The sequence below is a fragment of the Carettochelys insculpta genome, chromosome 6 (genome assembly GCF_033958435.1).
Source record: "Carettochelys insculpta isolate YL-2023 chromosome 6, ASM3395843v1, whole genome shotgun sequence".
Classification (NCBI taxonomy): domain Eukaryota; kingdom Metazoa; phylum Chordata; order Testudines; family Carettochelyidae; genus Carettochelys; species Carettochelys insculpta.
The window spans coordinates 116,928,773-116,948,221 of NC_134142.1; the positions used below are offsets into that span (position 1 = coordinate 116,928,773).

The 19,449-nt window shown below is 61.7% G+C and overlaps 1 protein-coding gene across 4 annotated transcripts in view; it reads right to left on the bottom strand.

Annotated features, from left to right (window-relative positions):
• Positions 1 to 87: 87 nt before the first annotated feature.
• Positions 88 to 19,449, bottom strand: part of B4GALNT4 (beta-1,4-N-acetyl-galactosaminyltransferase 4) — a 110,472-nt gene continuing 91,110 nt past the window's right edge. For all 4 annotated transcript variants that reach the window (XM_074997948.1, XM_074997951.1, XM_074997950.1 and 1 more), the window contains 12 exons: positions 18,846 to 18,912; positions 17,269 to 17,412; positions 16,597 to 16,706; positions 15,402 to 15,502; positions 14,442 to 14,524; positions 11,529 to 12,852; positions 10,836 to 11,143; positions 10,077 to 10,230; positions 7,004 to 7,076; positions 6,738 to 6,891; positions 2,784 to 2,910; positions 88 to 2,041 (listed from right to left, as the gene is read on the bottom strand). In XM_074997948.1, the coding sequence (XP_074854049.1) occupies positions 1,927 to 2,041; positions 2,784 to 2,910; positions 6,738 to 6,891; positions 7,004 to 7,076; positions 10,077 to 10,230; positions 10,836 to 11,143; positions 11,529 to 12,852; positions 14,442 to 14,524; positions 15,402 to 15,502; positions 16,597 to 16,706; positions 17,269 to 17,412; positions 18,846 to 18,912 (2,760 nt within the window). In that variant the 3' untranslated portion in view covers positions 88 to 1,926. The remainder of the gene's footprint in view (positions 2,042 to 2,783; positions 2,911 to 6,737; positions 6,892 to 7,003; positions 7,077 to 10,076; positions 10,231 to 10,835; positions 11,144 to 11,528; positions 12,853 to 14,441; positions 14,525 to 15,401; positions 15,503 to 16,596; positions 16,707 to 17,268; positions 17,413 to 18,845; positions 18,913 to 19,449) is intronic.

Sequence of the window (19,449 nt, forward strand, 5' to 3'; positions counted from 1 at the left end):
GCAGCTGAGGCTTTACGCTGTTCTGGGCCCCTGCTGCGTGCTGCCCGCTTGCAGCGGAAGGAAGCAGAGACGGAGGGGATATCCCAACCAAGACTTTCCTTTTATTTTTTAAGAATAAAAAACAAAACTGACCTCCTGAAAACAGCTTCCTACCTCATAATTTCACAGAAATTAGCTTGGAAACATTGCTCACCCTCCTTCTCCAATTCCTGCCTCGGGCCCTTCCCAGGGGAGATACCACAGCAGGCTTTGACCAGCCCTCTTGGGGCCTGCACTGGGCACATCACACCCCAGGGTGCAGCCTCTTGCAGGCCGCACGTGGCCAGTCCTACCCTGCCAGGCCTGTGAGCCTGTGCTGGGCAGCTGGCTGCCCCTCCAGCCCCACACGGGAGAGAGAGGGGGTCAGCATAAAAGGAGCTAACGCTCTCCCCAGGCTGGGTCTGGGACATCAGCCTGTGCTCAGGTTCACCAAGTAGCACAGCATTCAGCTGTTGAGGAGCTGCGCTTTGTCCTTGTGTCCTGCCTACCCCACACACGTCCACAGCAGCCCTCCCTGGCTCCTCCCTGCGTGTGGTGCTGGGCTCAGCTGTCTCAGCACGGGCACTGGCCCTTCCTCCACAGAGGGGGCAGCAGCAGGTCTCGCTGCACCAGGCCAGCAGGGACCTGGCGTGGCAGGGAGGCGGAAAGCTGCGGGATGACTTGGAGGGGCATCTCTCTGGGGCTCTGCATCTACCCACCCTCTCCCTCCAACGCCAGCAGGCGCAGGAAGCAGGACCCTGTGCCTGAGCTGCTGTCAGGTTCAGCCCCAGGCACCACAAGATCTCACAGGGCTTGCGGGGGCTGAGCCGTGGGAGAAGAGCCCTTAGAACCTGGATGGAAGGGGGCACAGGAGAGTCCACACCATGGGCACTAGCACTCAACCCCCACAGGGCCGCCCCTCCCAGCCAGATTCACAAGATGTTCTCTGAGTGGGTCTGGGCTCCACCCTGCAGAGGGACAGTTCCCAACCGCTGGGCAACAAGACACCATGTGCTTGGAGCAGCCCCATTGCCTGGCCCCACCTTGGGCCCACCTCACCCACGGTGTCAGGTGCTGCCCAGGTTTTCGGGATCCAGCTGTGTGCTGTCTGTGGATTGGGGGCCGGGGGCTTCCTGACCAGAGAGCCCACAGCCCACAGCACCCACTTCTGAAGGTTACAGGACAGCAAACCACAATGCACTGGCATCAGCCTCACCCCATCGCTTGCTCCTCCTGTTCTGGGCGCTACAGGGCACAGGGCCAGAGATCTGCAATGCCCCTTACCTGAGCCAGCCCCCAGACCGACCCATCACCGCACGTTCATCCAACTTCGTACCGTGGAGCACGTCTTTCAGACCCCAGCATGGTTCCCATCTCCTGTGGCAGCCCGGCATGGACAGCACGTGCCCTGTGTATTCGCCCCTGGCCTGCTAGCAGGGCTGGGGCTGGGAGTCAGGTGCTGGAGGGAATCCCAGCTGCAGGCTGCAAAGCCCCTTCTCCACTGCAGCTGAGCGGAGGGGTTTGCTCCAAGCCTTGCGTTCCTGCCTGCTCGCTGAGGGACTGGTGGCAGCATGAGGGGCTCACTTCCCCCCCCCGACAGGTTCCCTGACCTCAGTGCTAACGAGCTAATAAACTGGTTTCTCACTAAGAAATTAGAAGCCTTAAGAAAAATCACAACCCTGCCCCCGACCCCCAAAGTAACTGCAGTTTGTTTGGAGCGCTCTGGAGAAATCCCCAGCTGAGGGCTTCGTGCTCCGGAGCCTCCAGGCATCGCCAGCAGCCCAGAGACAACTCCTACAATTGCCCGGGTTCAAGGTGGCAGCGCCGAGGCACCCGGCTTTGTGAACAGGCTTCTCCTGCTCCAATGCGCTGAGGCGCCCGGCTGTGGCTGGCAGCAGGACCCAGGCCCTAGTCTTTGGGCATCTTCTTGCTGCGTGAGTTCCACATGCCACGCTTGGAGTGGTAGTAATGGTAAAAGTTCCTGAGGCGCAGACGCTCCACCTCCAGCCCGCTCTGCAGGACCCTGCGCGGGCAGAGGGAGACAACACTTAGGAGAGGGCGAAGCCGCGGCAAAGCCCCTTTGGGGGGGGTCACCCCTCCTTAGAGGCACAAGAAACCCGATTCCCTGAGAGTGGAGGAGGCTTTCATTCAGAGTCCAAAGGCCACTGCACTCAAACAGCTCAGGGGCATGTGGGAGGAGAGCTCTCTGTGCGACAGTCAAGAATCCCCACCCAGGCCAGCTCTCAGATCCCAGGGAGTTTGCCACCAAAGCCAGGGATGCCCCAGCCTGGCCCTTCTGAAGCCTCCAAGCCCCGGGCCTTGCCCACCACCGTCAGGAATAACGGAGAGGTCAGTGGAGGGGAAAAGGGGGAGGCAAAAACCCATTTTTCTCCCTTCAAAAGTAAAAGTTCCCTGGAGACATTTCAGGCAGATTTGTTTCCACCAAAGCCCTGTCTCTCTTGCTGGAGAACCTGCTGCTCCAGGCACCTGTTGCTGCCCTGCTACGCTCTGTGCCTGGGCTGGAGAAAACTGGTCACAGGACAGTGCCAACTGAGCTCCCCCCACTGTGAGGTGCCACCAAAAAGCACCTCAGAGCCACAGGGCCCTGGAGAGGTCAAACCCTCCCTCACGCCCACCAGCTTCTCTCCCATGTCCCCAAATCAGCCGCGTGCATGGGCAGGGTCCATGGCCAGTCACCCTGTACGGCCGGGGCACGTGGCGCCCGTCAGGGAAGAGGTGTTGGACAGCAGCCCCGCCAGCCATACCTGTCCAGTAGCTCCCAGTCCTCTCCACCCCAGCGGTCCCGGAACTCCTCCGTGTTCATACCCCCAACCCGGTCGAAGTCTGACTTGTAGATCCCGAAAAGGCCGAACCCGTTCACCTCCCAGTAGCCTGAGGAAGGAGGGGAGAGAAGTGACCCACCAGAGTGCTGGTGGGAAGGGGGTTCCGTGAAAGCGGGGAGGGCAGGGTGAGGAGTGGGGCCAGGCCACAGCACCCTTCCAGCTCCACTGCTGCCGTCCTTTGAGGCCAGGCTGCCCTCTCCTGGAAACCAGAAGCAAAACACGAGCAGGGAGAGGCCGCGGCTGGGGCCCTGTTGAGAGGGAACTGGTCCTGCAGGAAGTGGGGCTGCAGCTCCACTTACACGCGAGCTCCTGAGTCCCAGGGAACCGGCACATGGATAACTGCTCAGGCCACAGCTGCTGCACCATCCTCTGAAGCAGCTGGCACTGGGGCTTACCTACCCCACCACAGGCAGGACACCGGACCGGCTGGACCTGGGGTCAGATCCAGCCTGGCACTGCTACGTTCATGAAAACCCCCATGGGACGAGCAAGGTGAAGCTGTCCACGCACTGAACATACAGCCGGGGGGAGCCCAGGCTCTGACGTGAGAGTGCCGCCCAGGAAAGCTGTCGCCAAGGGATCTGGTTTAACAAACCCGTCTCCCACCCTGCCAAACGCACAGGGGCTGGTGTGCTGCAGGAGCGGGGCAGGGAGCAGAGGGGCTGGGCTCAGCACCACGTGGGGAGGACAGAGCTAGCACCTCAAGGTGCTGGGGCGTTTGCTGTGGCTGTGTCCTGGCTGCAGGCAGCTCCCCAGAACTTAGTGGCAAACGGGACTGAGGAAGGAAATGGGCCTGGGAGGGCAGCGGGCTCCACTTGTGGCCAGGCAGCGCTGCTGGCAGGTCTCCTTGCTGAATGGCTGGCCTGCTGCTCCCTACGTGGGCCTCCAGTGCCAGCTTCCCTGCACTCACAGGCTACCAGCTGCCCAGTGACACCACTCCCTGTTCCCCTGGCCGTCGGTCCAGGCAGCTGCTGGTGCGCAGCCCCCTGCCCCTTGCCTGCCTCTCCCCCAGATTAGCCCCAGCCCTCTCTGCACTGTCCCTGTGTCTCCTACCAAGGGCTCCCCCTTGCTCAGAACAGTCCCCTCCAACAGCACCCGCCCAGGCCCTGCTGCTCCCAGAGCCACCGCTGAGCAAGATCTCTGCACCTGCGGCCATGCCCTGTGCCCCGTGAGGCCAAGGGTTTCACAGGGGTGCCTGATGGGAGACCCGTGACGGGGCCTGCTCTGGAGCCTGTCTCCAGCCTGCAGCCAGACCAAACCTCTTGGCTCCAGGCCCTTGGGGGCCAGGACTCATTTTTCCACTCAGAGAGGCTTCCACAGCGGCTCCTAGTCAGCAAGGGGCTGGCGCACCTGCCTAGCTATAAACACACGCTAGTGCCACTGAGCTCAGCAAGACCCTTCAGGTGCTTCAGTCCTGCTTACCGTCTCCCTGCAGTGAGGCCTAGATCCACAGGTCTAGCACCAGGCTGGACACGCCAGGAAGTGGCATGGCTCCCACCCCACCCCAGCAAGCCACCACGCCCTGGGGGCCTCAGTTTCCTCCCCTGCACAATGGCCGCCGGAGCCCTTCCTCAAGAGAGCACGGGAAGCTCTCCTGAAGCCCAGTGCTAGATAGGAGAGAATCTCCTCATGCGAAAGTGCGAGGCCTCAGCATGGAGCCAGCCTGCTGGGCGCTGCTCTACCAGTGAAGCTCCTGGGGGAGGCTGCCTGAGAGGAGGTGTTGCTGGTTACTGGATCAGATGGGGACCTGGAAGCTCACAAGCTAATCAGCCCGTCAATGAGGAGGTTGAATAAAAGAGCCCAGGCGGGGGGTTGATAAAAGGAGCTTGGGTCAGTGGGGGTAGACCTCTTCCTTCCCCGTCCCTGGGAGGACAGCACCCAGCATGGCCAGGTGAGGCTGTACCCGGCTGCGAGGGGAGGGTCTGCCCAGAGGGGGGATCTCTGAGCAGCCTGTGTGAGAGCCAAGCTGATGGGCGTGGAGGGCACCGCACCGCAGCGAGGCTCAGCCGCCGGGCACCTCGCGCAACACAACCGGCTGGATAAAGCTACACCTGGGACAAGGATAAAACCAAGAGTGAATCCTGCTGGCGAAAGCTGTAAGTGAACACAGCAGCAGTGTCTCCCTGCCAGATTCACTGGGCGACAGCAAGGCCAGGGCAAGTGGGGGGTCACTCAGCAAGAGGGGCAGGGTGAGGTGCCCTGGGGAGTGTGAGGGGGTCAGTCAGTGAGGGGGCAGGGCTGAGGTGCCCTGGGGAGTGGGGGGGGTCAGTCAGTGAGGGGGCAGGGCTGAGGTGCCCTGGGGAGTGTGAGGGGGTCAGTCAGTGAGGGGGCAGGGCTGAGGTACCCTGAGTGGGGGGAGTCAGTCAGTGAGGGGGCAGGGCTGAGATGCCCTGAGAAGTGGGGGGGTCAGTCAGTGAGGGGCAGGACTGAGGTGTCCTGAGAAGTGGGGGGGGGGTTCAGTCAGTGAGGGGAAGGGCTGAGGTGCCCTGGGGAGTGTGAGGGGGTCAGTCAGTGAGCGGCAGGGCTGAGGTGCCCTGGGGAGTGTGAGGGGGTCAGTCAGTGAGGGGGCAGGGCTGAGGTGCCCTGGGGAGTGTGAGGGGGTCAGTCAGTGAGGGGACAGGGCTGAGGTGCCCTGAGTGGGGGGGGGGTCAGTCAGTGAGGGGGCAGGGCTGAGGTGCCCTGGGGAGTGTGAGGGGGTCAGTCAGTGAGGGGACAGGGCTGAGGTGCCCTGAGTGGGGGGGGGTCAGTCAGTGAGGGGGCAGGGCTGAGGTGCCCTGAGTGGGAGGGGGGTCAGTCAGTGAGGGGGCAGGGCTGAGGTGCCCTGGGGGTGGGGGTGCTCACACCTTCCCTGCAGGAGCCGTGTGAGGCCTAGTTAAAAGTCCTGCACTGTCTGTCACTCTGCCTTAAGAATACGGTGACCATCCGCCTGTTTCTCCCAGGACAGTTTCTTATTTAAGCTGTCGCAAGGGCAGAAAATGGGCAAGTAGTCCTGTATTTTGCAGGGTTTCTGTTCCCTGGCACTCTGTGTCTCGGAGTGGCAGGCAGCTGCTCCGATGGGCAGCTGCCCTCTGCCTTGAGGCAGCAGTTCATGCTGCTGGTGAGCTCCACCATGGGGCAGCTGCCCCATTCCCTGGCACATTAGGACAGCAGCTGCGTCTGAGCTCCACCACGGCGCAGCTGCCTCGTTCCCTGACATCCCACGCTTTGGGGAAGCAGCTCCTGATGCAGGGCATCTCCTCTGAGGGGTGACTGCCCCGTTCCCTAACATGCCCTGCTGCCAGGGACCCCTGCCGCAGGGTGGCTGCCACATTTCCTGGAGCATCCTATGGGGAGTCTGTGAAGCTCCTATCTCAGCAACCCTCTTCCAGGAGGATGTAGAGTCCCCATCCTGTGCACTCCCCCCATCTGGAGGCTGCAGAGCCTGACCATGGGGCAGCAGCCCCCCTCTCCAAGGAGCCCTGACACAGGACAGCAGCCCCCCACCCTCCCCCTGCAGCCCAGTGTCCCGTGTTTGCCATAGGGCCAGGTGGTCGCCCTACTTAAGAAGCACCTGGCATTACTGTTCCTGCTTACAGACCAGCCCTGGGGAGCGGCAGTAACTGCGGAGGGAAATGATGTTCAGCTGCAAAGAAGAGTGGGTAAGAGGCTGCGTCTCCCACACCAGCACAGCTCGGCTCCTTAAAGCAACCGGCCTGGGCCTGGCCTGCAACTGAAGGAGCAGCGGTTGCTCGTACGAGACGCTCCAGCAGCACAGTGCTGAGTGACCGTGCCAGAGCCCTGCCATGCAGCCTGCACCACGAGCTGCCTCACTGCACTGGCGGCTTCAAAGCCCAGCGCACGTCCCGCCGCAAGCGCCCGAGTGCTGGGGCACGCTACCAGTGGGGTCCCGTGGTGAGCTCCCACAGCCCAGCCGCATGACGATGGGCGCGTAGGCCAGCTTGCCCTCCACGCAGTGCTTGCGGATGCTGTCTAGGATGTTGAGGGGGAAGTGGATGTGCAGGTCGCACAGGAACACGATGCTGTGCCCATCCTGAGGCAATCAAGCAGAGAGAGAGGCTGTTACTAGGCTGCACTGCCCAAGGCAGGGGCTGGATGAGACAAGGGCAGACGCCCTGGAGACAGAGCCCCCCGTCGTCTCTCACCTCAATGGCATCCACGCCGGCCTGCAAGCCTGCCGAGCGCTCAAAGTTCCCTGTGCGCTTCAAGTACTGGTACCTGGGAATAATGCAGCGAGTCAGCGACAGCAGGGAGCCAGGCCAGGGGCTGAGCAGCGACACAGCTCCGTGGGCACTGCTGGGCTGAGAGACCCCAGGCAGTTCCCAGGCAAGAGAGGAATGGCGGGGGGTGTCACTGGAGGTATCAGGAGCCAGAGCTGAGGGAACCCAGCTGAACCCCCGGAAATGTTTTCTGGGTGAGCTCTCTGTCCCCCTCTAGTGACTAGCCCATGGTGGAGAGTCCATTAAGCCTGGTGGTTCTTCCGCTCAGGCAGCAAAGGCTCTTGCTTTTAGACTGAAAGGTCCCAGGCTAACCCCCCCCGTTCGCATCCCTGTGTGTTTCGTGTTATCCTCCTAGCCAGATGGACTCATACCAACCACTGCTAGGGGCCAGCTCTGCTTCACCTGGCAAGGGCTTTCTAAATAGGGGAAGTACAGAGACAGGCCACAGGGAACCAGGCAGGATGGCCAGCCGGTTACATGCACCGACCTTCAGCAGCTCTCTCTACTCAGCTTGAAGGGCCTTCTTGCCTGCTGAGCCACCTAGCTTTGGGGACGGCAGCTCACCACTTTGTAGCTGGCCTGGCTCCTAGATCACCTGCAGCATCAGTATCTATTTGCAGGGCAGATCCCCCAGGATCAACGTGCTTAGGGCTAAAGGCACAGAAGGGAGGGCAACAGGGATGCAGGCAGGGGTAACACTAACTTAGTACCATAGCAAGCAATCAGCCTGTTGACTCTCTGGAGCAGGAGCAGTGTGTATCTGCCTGTTTGAGTGGCACCAGGTGTTATGTGACCCTGATGTTTAGAGGACTTCTGGTGATGGCCTCCTCATGCTTTTTGTGAATATGCATAACCTGAATATGCTTTAAACAAAATACCCCATCTCACAGAGCAATGTCATATGATAACCTGCTGAATCGGCATATTCTATTTTTGTGCACGTATCATTCCTGTATGTGAAGTTCGAAATATGAGGTGTGACTCTGTTTATAGTTTTTAAATGTGCTAATGAAGGCCATAACTGGCGCCCTGGAAGCTTAATGGCTTGGTGATCAACTCAGCAACCTGTCAACTGCCCTGTAAGCCCTGAAGGTGATTGGTCTAGAAAGACATGTGACCGTGCCACCTGGTAGTGAAGTCCACTTTGAACCTGGTGTTTCTCCATGAGAAGAGGGGATGCTAAAGAAAAGATTTCCACCCTGGGGGAAAGTCTATTTAAGCAATGGGAAGCTTTGTGTCTTTCCCCCAGCTTTGGAAACTGTCTGACACACACTAATATGATACTTGAGAACTGTGAAAAGCTGAAGACCCAAAGCAGAGTAAAAGAAAAGCTCTGATATGAAGCTTTTGCCTGACATAAGAACAGTTTTTTTAGGGCAATAATAGGCACATCATAATTTTCTTAGTGGGTTAGAACTAGTTGTGTGTTTTCTTTCATTTTAATTTAGTGACTTACTTTAATCTGTTTCCACATGCAACCCCTTAAACTTACACAGAAGAAGATGAATTTGTTAGGAGTTTTGGTCCCATTTGGGGGATTGGTTTCCTGGTTTGCTGAGAACACTGATTTGCTGAGCAGTGTTCTAATTCTTTCTGCCCCTGGGCAGAATAAATTTTGTTATGTGCACCACCAATAGAAACACATGCTGTCTGCTGTGGGGGCTCTGCTAATCAGCTGGACAGCAGCTGAATCTCTCCTGGGCAGCCATCCAAGTGCTCAGCTTCCAGGGAACACTGGTGCTGAGCCCTTAGAACTGAGTCCTCCCAGAGCTGAAGTGGATCGGTGTCTGCATTGCTCTGCAGGGGGCAGTAACACCAACTCTGTGCCTTGGCTGGGGGAGACCAGAGGATCAGGCCCAGCAGAAGAGGGAGGTGGGGAGCCTCAGAGAGCAAGAAGGTGGGTGGCTGTGACATGATCAACACATGGGGGAAAGTCCCAGGGGGACTTGTGTGCTCGCAGGCCAGCACACCTCCGGCACGAACGATGATATAAAGAATGTGTCTGTCTGTGTGAGGGGAGAAAATAACCTCACAGCCCCAGCTGGGGGTGCAACACTGCAGACAGACAGGCCCTGCGGTGGGGGCAGAGTGAGCAGGCTCTGAGCGAGGGCACTGGGTGACAGCCCCTGAAGCAGGCTGGAACACAGAGTATCTGGGCTCGGGCCCCCCACTGCCAGGGAAGTCAGGAACAAAACTGCTCTGCTGCACTCTGCTCCTCTGGCAGTGCCAGGATGTGGGTGCCTCCCTGGTACCTGATGCTTACTCAGGCCTGCCTGAGGCTGCAGTTCAGATGGCTGGAAGGCAGCCTCAGCGCCTGGGCACTGCCCTCTGGGCACCCGCTTTCACATTCTATGTACAGGGACTGCAGTCACACACACAGGAGGTAAAGCAGAGCAGCAGGCTCAGTTCGCAGCCTTTGTGCAAGAGAAGCCAGGGCTGCAATGCAGGAGAGATGCAAGAGTGAGGCGTATTAGCAGAGGTGGCCGCACCCTGGGGCTGGGATAGCCGGGTCTGCAGGTCTGGTGTGGGGTGCGTGGGCAGAGCTGGGTGGGGAAGGGCTGGCACAGCCGAGTGGGGAGGGGGCTGCATGAGTGGAGCCGGGTGGGGCAGCTGGGGGAGGGCTGCAGATCAGGCCTCGGGGGCCTGAGCTCAGTGACAGCGATCGCGATGTCACAGGTGAAACCCCTGGCTCCTCGCCCAGCGAGCACAGCCATCCACTGAGCAGGACAGAGCTGGAGCATGGGAGCTGTACCTTGTGCTGGAGCCTGTGAAAGAGATCCCTGGCCACGCCCTCAGAGGGAGAGGGGACATCACCTTAGTGCTGCCTGGGACTCCCTCCCCACCTGCTGCACGCACGGCCTGGGAGTGGCGGATGTCCGCTGGGCCCAGGCTCCTATTCCCGTGGGGCTGGGGGCCTGGCAAGGAGAAGGGGCCAGGCTTGGCACAGGTAGGGGAGGAACATCGGCTGGGGAGGTTGTGGGGCTCCCCGCTCTGTTACCGGGGCAGCCGGGCTTCCTGCAGCGCCTTCTCCACGTCCATGTCCTCGCTCTCAAAGTCCACCAGGATGACATTGAAGTTGGCATCCTTAGTGTCCCAGTACAGGCCGGCCATGTCTGAGATGAACTGCTGGACCCAGCGCGCCTGGTTCTTCACTGCCACACAAGCAACACTCCCAAGGGTCAGTGCCGACCAGGGATCAATTCCAGTGCCCAGGAGCCTGCCCCCGCCCCTTCCCATGGGTCCACTCCAGTCCCCTGGAGCCCACCCCTGCCCCCCTCCCCCTGGCACACCCAGTCAGCCTTCAGGGATCCAGTCCCCATCCCAGTGGCCAAGAGCTAGCCCCTCCCCCCCACACACCAGGGGCTTCCTGCACACAGGCTCAGACCCGTTGAACTGCGGCACAGCTGAGCGCTGCAGCTGTACTGACCGAACTGCCTAGCCTGGGCCTGCTGCGGGGCAGCCCTGGAGGTGTGAGCACAAGGGGACCAGGCCTCCCACGTGCTCCTCTGAGCTGCCACAGCCTGTGTGCCCCTGTAGCCCAATGCCACCCAGGGCCTGCAATTTGAGCCCCTGTGAGGCTCTGAATGACCCCAGAACTCCTGGGGCCGGGGGCAGCGTTGGTCCCCGAGAAGGAGGTGCAGATAACGCCCCTTCCCACACCGTGCTCTCAGCTCCACTTGGGCGGCCGGGACACATGGCAAGTTGCACTGAGAGACGGACGCCACTGCCCCTCCCCGGAACCGTGCTGTGTTCTCACCCGGCACCACGAAGTGCACCATGACGTCCTGCCTCCAGCTGAGCTGCAGGGGCCGGCACAGGATGGGCTTCCCAGAGAGCAGGCTCCAGGGGCTGGGTTGGGGCTCAGTGGCCACGGGCGCAGGCCCCTCAGGGTTGGCCTCGGTGCTGTCATCCGGCCTGCCCTGGTGCAGCAGCACATAGACGTACTCCGAGAGCCGCACAGTTCTCTGGCCCCGCTCCAGAAGCTCCAGCTCCAGCAGGTAGCGGTTCCCCCGCGCCGTGTCTCGCCGCTTCTCCACATTGACGATGCGCAGCAGCGTGTAGATCCTGGGGGGAGGCCCCAGCTGTCACCTTCCCGGGCGAGACCCAGGCCCCTCCCTGCACCACGGAAAGGGACAGCCCAGCTCCCACCCTCCACGGGTGGCGCATTCAGGCCAGGAGAGTCCCTCCGGCATCTCTCACAGGGGAGGCCCTGCAGGGGAGAGCAGAGTGGCTCATCCCAGGAGGTGCAGGGCTGGGGCCTGTTGGGGGAGAGGAATATGCATTGCCAGGGCTGGATGACCACGGAGACCACCCTCCCCTACGGCCTGCCGTGGGGCGTGGGGGGAGCAGGACTCAGCAGAGCTCAGCCCTGCCTGGTCCCCGAGCCTAGGAGACAGCCCTGGGCCTGACTCCACGGCACAGCCTGCCTGAGCCATCAAGGTAGCCCTACCCCCCGTTCTTCTCGTTGAGCTTCTCCATGTACTGGGCCACCACATCCACCACCTCGCTCTCGCTCAGCTGCAGGTTGCCGGAGACGTTGCAGCGCAGGTCGTTCCAGTCGGAGCGCAGCAGCTCGAAATCCACTGCGCTGACGCTGAATGTCCGCTGCCAGTTGATGGAGTCCTCCAGCCAGCTCGGCTGCAGCTCCGAGTTCTCGTAGCTGTAGTCTGACAGCTCCTCCTCCTCTTCCTCCTCCTCCGCCCCCTGGGCCTGGCCTGGGCCCTCCTGCGATGCCGTCAACTCTGACATCCTCAGGAAGGACGTCACCCTCACCCCAGCCAAAAGGGCTGCCTCAGAGGAGTTGTAATCCAGGGCGGCCGCTGTCACGGTCCTGGCTGGGGCAGCGGCTGTGCCCTCTGGGGCCTTCTTGCTGAATGGCCCCTCAGTTGCTGGCAGCAGTACGCTGGGCCATGCCCTGCGCTCGCCCACAGCCACTGGGTCCTCACGCCTGTACAGCTGCTCCCACTTCCTGGCCCTGAGGCTCTTCCTCTTCAAGGGATACGTCTCCCTGGAGCCATTGCCCAGGAGCCAAGGCGCTCTGTGGCCAGGGATGGAGCGGAGCTTGGTGGAGGGGGCGGCGCGCCGCAGGGGGGCTCTTGAGTTCAGGTGCACCCTCCTCAGGGGCTTGGGGTAGAGGAAGATACCAGGGAAGGTGGCCTCCTGCACCGGGGCCTTGCGCTTGCTAGGCTGAAGCCGAGTCACGTACACTTTCTCCTCAGGCTTCTTGGCCTCCTTCTTGGCCTTCCTCTCCACCAGGGGCACCACTGGCCTGCTTGGGCCCTGTGGCTTGGCTTTGCCCCCAAAGATGGGCATGGAGAAGTGGGTCTGGCGGCTCAGGGCACTGCCCTGCCTTGAGGCCCCCAACAGCCCCAACCGGTCGTCCTCTCTCTGGTTCACCTGATCCAGCTCCTTGTGTGCCCAGCTGAGGGAGCGCCCCCGGACCACGGCCCGCACAAGTACAGGGGGTGTGTTCTCATAGCCCTGGGAATCCCTGGCTGCGGCTGTGGAGCTGAGGCTGGCACCATTGTGGGCATCCTGGGTTCGCGGCCACCCTGCCATAGCACCTTCACCACGAACCGTCTTTTGCTGGTGCTGGAACGTGTGGTAGTCCATGTTATCTCCATAATCCCTTGTTGCCAGAGGGAGACCCTTCCCTCTGGTCCCAGTGCCCAGGGGTGAGCTCAGCACCCTGGGGCTCTTCTCCCTGGCAATGGGAGGTGGGCCTGTGGGCTCAGGACTGTCTGCTCCTTCCTCCTCCTCCTCTTCCAGGAAATCTGCAAGGCAAACACACCCTAGCTAGGCCAGCGGAACATGAGCTCCGGACACATCTGGATTCTAGAGACACTGATGCTCGGAGTGCCTGGCCCTGCAGTGTGAGACAAGTACAAGGGACTGAAGTCAGCCCCAGAGGAGGACCCTTTGTGGCTTACCTCATATCTGGATTGCCTGGCCCCCGCCAGCTTTGACAGTACAACGCTATTACTGCTACCCCAGGTTGGGGTTATTGCATGATGGTAGCAGCTGAAGACTGTGGTGGAGAGCAAGGACCCACTGTGCTGGGCCCTGCTCAGCTCTACCAGAAAGATCATCCCTTTGAGGCCAGGACAGTCAGCACAGTAGAAAACCAAAACCTCAGGGCCTGGGTCTACCTCACAGTGGGGAACCTACAACCTGTGGCCAGGCCTGGCCCCCGAAGCTCCCCCAGCCAGCCTTGGGGAGCATGCACTGGTGCTCCAGCCTTGCAGCGGCGCTGCAGGGTACGGGCTCCCTGCTACACGGAGCGTGGGGAGAGGACCTGAAATTTGTGGGCCCAGCTCAGGCAAACCAGGGCCAGATCCAGCTCACCAGCTCTGCCTGGCTGGGGAGAAAGTGGCTCTGTGTACTCTCCCTGCCCCGGCACGGCGACGTCCCCCCCTGCTCCCATTCATCGGATACGAGGGGAGGGGACACAGAGGCATGTGCATCACCGGGGAGCTGCGCAGGTAACTGTCCTCCCTGTCGCCCAAATCCCACCCCCAGCCCGCTCCTGTACCCCTTCTGCCCAGAGCCCCACCCCACCCCCTGCTCATGCTCCCCTCTGCCCAGACTCCACTGCCCCACTCCACTTCTGCACCCCCTCAGGCCCCACCCCCAGCCCGCTCCTGTACCCCTTCTGCCCAGAGCCCCACCCCACCCCCTGCTCATGCTCCCCTCTGCCCAGACTCCACTGCCCCACTCCACTTCTGCACCCCCTCAGGCCCCACCCCCAGCCCACTCCTGCCCAACCGCTGCATCTGCTTCCTGGCACTGGGGGTGCTGCTCTGAGCATCCCGAGGGGGCAGAAGGTGAATCCTGCCAGGGTACACTGGGGGCACAGATCTGACCACCCCGAGGGGGCAGAGGGTGAATCCTGCCAGAGTGCACTGGGGACACAGCTCTGAGCATCCCGAGAGGGTGGCAGGTGAATTCTGATACTAACATGCAGGGTGTTGTGCACCTGGAGGCCGGCCAGGCAAAGCCAAGACTTCCAGGGGGTGAGCGGCGGGGCAGTCAGTATACGGGCACACAGTCAGCCAGCGCTCAGAATGGGTGGGAGGGAGGCAGGACGCCCTGGCCCTGGCCCTGCTGCTGTGGACACTGACTGGCAGAGGAGGCTCACTCCATCCTTATAGTGCTCTGACCCCCGTGTCCTCTCCCACCAATTCCCTCCCCACCAACCAGCTCAGCCCCCTGGCTCCAGCGCTGACACACCACCAGGGCAGGCCAGGCTGCAAGACGCTCTCCCTGCCGGTGCACGGCAGCACCGACTGGCCTGGCAGGATGCCAGCCCCTGCCAAGCGGCAGAGACGGGGCGGGGAGTGAGCGGCCGGCGAGGGCTGCTTACTGTCTGTGTTCAGGAAGAGAAAGGCTCTCTGGCGCGGGTCCTCCTCATCCTCGTCCATCTTCATGTACTTGTAAAAGCCAAACCTGGGGGAGGGGACAGAGAAGCAAATGACAGCGTTTCTGAGCTGCACCCACGCGGCTGCGCCGATGCTGGCAAACCTCACCCGGCCAGCCCAAGCAAGGCGCCTCTCCAGGTCCCTCTCGCCAGACCCATCCTCAGGCTCGTTTTGTGGTGGGGTGGGAGGTTGGCGAGGGAGCTATGGCACACAGAGCATCATTGCACCCACCGTTGTATATTAGCCACAAACCTCGTGCAAAGTGTGCCAAGGGAGACGTCTATAAACCCGTCTGATTGGCTGGTTAGGGCCACGCCCTTCATCCCCATGGACCCGTTCTGTGTCTGACACTACAAGTGATGGTTCCAGGCTTGTACTTCAGATGTTCACTTCTGGGGGGCACCAAAAGGAGGACTGGCCAGCCCATTGCGAAGAGACTATGGCGGGGAGGAAGAGGGCAGTTGCCCCTGGCCCCAGAGCTCTGGCCATCACTGCTGCTACCTTGCCCTCTCCCCCCTTCACCCGGCAGGCCGTTCACAACAGGCTGGCTAAGCCACTTTCTGGTGTTCCCCAGAAGTGAGCATTTCAAATACGAGCACAGAGTTTGGTTCCCTAGGAAACAGGGTCCATGTCTCAACTCCCAGCCCTTTGTGGTCAGTGCAGGCCCCTTTGGTACCCCCGCTGAGGCCCTGGCAGAGAAGGGATGGGGGGAGCTGCCCTGCCCTGCCAGATTCTCTGAGGACAGATCCTCTGGGCCTGTCCCTGCCCTGCTACTAAGGAGCCCAATGTCCAGGTGCTCTCTCTGTCCTGTCACACAGCCCCAGCCCCCATAGCCGCAGAGGGGCCCCACTGAACCTCCCTGCCCCCTGCACCACCTCTCACATCTCCCTGCCCCCTGCACTCACTTCTCCAGGTAGATGGGAGACTCTCGGTAGAAGCACTTGTTCTCTGTCTCCATGTGGGTGAGGCGGGTGAAGTCATTGGGGTACACAAACGAGAGGTAGACCTGGGGAGGAGAGCAGAGGAGTCACTAAGCGTGTGCACCCGGCTGAGGTACGCCCATGACCAGTATCCCCTGGGGGCAAGAGGCTGGCATCCAGGCGTGGGTGCCCCTGGGGAGGGCGCTGAGGTCTTGGTGCCGTTGGCACAAGCTGCTTGGACCGTGGTGAGTTCTGTCAGAGAAGCCTGATGCTCATCAGACCATAGTGTTTGCCAGGCCAGTCCTCAGCCGGCTCCTCTGGGGCTAAGAGCCAGCAGGGAGCAGGGGAAGGAACTGGAAGGAGAGGGCCCAGTTCATGTCAGCATTGTGGCGCCTTGGCACTGCAGCAGCCCGTGCCAGAAGCGGCGGGAACAGGCCCGTGCAGGGCATCACTCCAGAGGAGAGAGGGCTGAGATGGCTGACGGGGGCCTCACACCTCTGGGACAGGAGCGAGACAAGGGACTTTATGGGCAGGGCTGGAGGGCCCTACAAAGCTCTTTATAGAGGGATGCTGTTGGAGGGTACTCGGCCTGGGGGTCAGCGAGCCCTGGCTCCTCCCCAGCCATCTCCTCTCAGTCCCCAGAAGTGCTGACGGAATGCACAGTGAGAGAGTAATGGCCCCATTCTCCCAGCCCCCTTGGCAGCAGAGCAAGCCGTCAGCTGCTGCGTGGGCAGGACGTTGCCCCGGGGCTCGAGTCTCAGCTGGTGAGTGGGCGAGCTGGGGCGGGGCGGCTACCCTACCCACAGAGCGCTGTATGAGCACACAGAGCCCAGCCGCTGGGAGAGGGGCTCCCACGCCAGGAACGCCTAGCGACTGCAGAGCTGGCAGGGTACAGACCAGCCCCAGGGCTCCCAGTGCCCACAAGTCCTGGGGCTGCAGCTCTGCCCGCCTGGGCCTGGGCTTGGCCACAGCTGCCTTGTCAGGGCTGAAGGGCAAAGGCCAGAGGAGCTGTGCCCACGGGCCTGGCGTAGGGCCCCAGATGCCAGGGCAAAGTCGGACAGGCGCTCCAGTCAGCATGAGCTGTGCAGCCCCCAGGCATCCTGCAGCTCCCTCAGGGCGAGGGGCGGGATGGGCCGGGAGACACACCTGAGCACTCACTGCCAGAGCCGGCGGCACTTACGAACTGCAGGCCCTGGTAGCGGGCGATGGGGAAGTCTTTTACCACGTAGGTGGGGCTGTAGGCGCAGGGCACCAGCACGTTCTCCACGCGGGACGCCTCGATCTGGGGAGCTGGTGAGAGGAAGTCAGGGCATCGCCTCTGTCTCCTAGACACCCTCCATCCCCGCAAACCATGGCTCCCAAGACCCTGACCCAACTGGACTGCTCTGCCCCCTCCAGTCCGGCCCAGCCCAGCCTCTCCAGGCCTGGCCTACTCAGCCGCCTATCTACAGCCCAGCCCTGCTGGGTAACCGCCCAGCCCAGCCCAGCCCAGCCCCTAGACACTAACCCAGCCCAGACTATCCCCTATGGCCCATCTCAGCCTGGGCACCCACCCATCCCTCCCAACCCTGCAGCCCAACCCTCACTGGGCAACCACCAAGCCCAGCCCAGCCCAGCCCAGCCCAGCCCAGCCCAGCCCAGCCCAGAGAGTGGCTCCTCCCTAGGGTCTGGAGCTGGAGGCTCAGGGGGTCCCTGGGGTGGTAGCTGATCCTATCCAGTCTCATCTCCTCTGCACAGATTAACAGTCCCTCCCCCTGAGAGGGGCAAATCCCTGCCCCCTCCAGTCCCCTCCCCTCCCCTGCCAACGCCCCCACCAAAAGGGCCTCTTCCGGGATGCCCCCGCCCCACTTACTGAGGAAGAAGGTATCCCTGGGGTCGCGTCTGAGCATGTCGGCCCTGTGCTCCTCCCTCTGTGCCTCCCACAGGTAGCTGCCGGCGTGGCTGGCGAGGGTCTGGGGGATGTGAGCCATGTGGTTCATCTTCAGAGAGGACTCATCTGACGGGGAGAACGAGGAGAAAGGCAACGGTGCCCTTGGGACTTGGCTCAGCGCCTGGCGTGCAGACCCAGGGGCTCCCGGCCCCCCGGCCACGCGCTGGGGACAGGAGCACCCCGGCAGGGGAGCGCCGAACGGACCCTCCTGGCGGATGAGGCCAGACGGAGATGCTCCACACAGGGCTTCCCTCACCACAGCTTCAGCACAGAGCCCAAACCTCACCCTAGTCTATGTCCCCCAACATGCCCTGCTCTCAAACCACACCCCATTCCGAACCTCTGGACCACAGTCTGTGCCCCAAACCCATCTCCCTCACCTGCGGCTTTAGGGGTGCCCCCAAACCACATCCTACACTGATCCCCTGCCCTGAACCCCACCGCATCCTGATCCCCCCATGTCAAACCCCGACACACTGACCCCCAACCCCACACTGACCCCCCTGCCCCGAACCCCACCCCCTCCCGATTCCACACATCAAACCCTGCCACACCAACCCCCAACCACAGACTGACCCCCCTGCCCTAAACCCCACCCCCTCCCGATCCTGCACATCAAACCCTGCCACACCAACCCCCAACCCCACACTGACCCCCTGCCCTAAACCCCACCCTCTCCCGATTCCGCACATCAAACCCTGCCACACCAACCCTCAACCCCACACTGACCCCCCTGCCCTGAACCCCACCCCCTCCCGATTCCGCACATCAAACCCTTTCACACTGAACCCCAACCCCCACCCCTTGTCTCTCATGGCTTTTGTACCCGGCCATTCTCTGTCTCTGTGGTGGGAAAAACACCTCCCCCAGGCACAGCAAGTGACAGCGTGTGCAAAGTGCCAGTGTACACAGGCTCCCAGTGCTGAGGGCACTCCCCCCGTGGAGGCCGGTGCTGTGACTATGCTGCCGCGGCAGCGCTTTAAACTCAGAGTGCAGAGAAAGCCTAAGACAGGGCCCTGTTGTGCAGAAGATCCCCACCAGCTCCCAGGCTCATGTGCAGGCAGCCACGCCCAGCATCAACGTGCAACTGCACTAATGCACGTACAAGTGTGTTCCCACTGCCATGCCACTGCTGGCCGGCCTCTATACCTCCACACAATCACCTGGGCTCACACTGCCGCCCCTTCTCACTGGTCCCACACCTGCAGGCATGAACACACCGTCTGATGCAGGGTGGTGCACGTTACACCCACAAGTGGCCGTGTCCAAGGCCTGCTGCTCACAAGCAACAGCACGCGTGCTCCCGCTGCCACCCCAGCCCAGCACTCCCACAGCTGCCAGCACACACGAGTGTCTCGCTGGGGAGAGCAGTCATGCGCGTGCACTGATCCATGCACGGCCTGCCTTCCCCACGGCATGCACGCTCATGGCCGCACGTTACCTGGCTGCGGAGGGATAAGAGGAGCTGGGGGAGAGCAGTGCTGGGGGAATGGCTTTACCTGTGTAGAGGGAGATGAAGGTGGAGTCGATCACCTCAAACTTCAGGCTGGGAAGGAACAGGCGCCACTGGAGGAGGGAGGAGAATGAGCATCGCGGTGGGGTGTGTGAATCATGCCGGGCCCCCAGCCAAAGAGGGTCTGGCACAGCAGCAAGAAGCAAGAGACTGCCCAGCACCCCCAGGGGACACAGGCACCTGCTCAGCACGTCTGCCCTCTACGTCTCCTTTCCCGGCTGCCGAGGCTCATCAAGGCTAAGAGCCTGTCCTGCAGCACGCTGCCCGTGCGACACTCCCCATTGCTGGGACGCAGGAAGCACTCTGCTGCTGGGTAGCACGCCCTTGGGCCTGAGCCCCGGCCATGCACAGAGTAGGGAGGTGCCACTCCGAGGTGGCTGCGTCAGATTGTGCAGAGCTGATGCTGTCCAGCTCTGTTGTCAGCCTGGGACACACAAGGTGCCCTTCAGGTTGTGGGGGAGGGGGGAACTTCACCCATGATTCCAGCGAGTATTTTCACTTACAGTTTGGGTTTTGTTTTCCAACATACATTATTTTGCATTATCAACATTGAATTTCACCTGCCAGCTTGTTGCCCTGTCACCCACTTT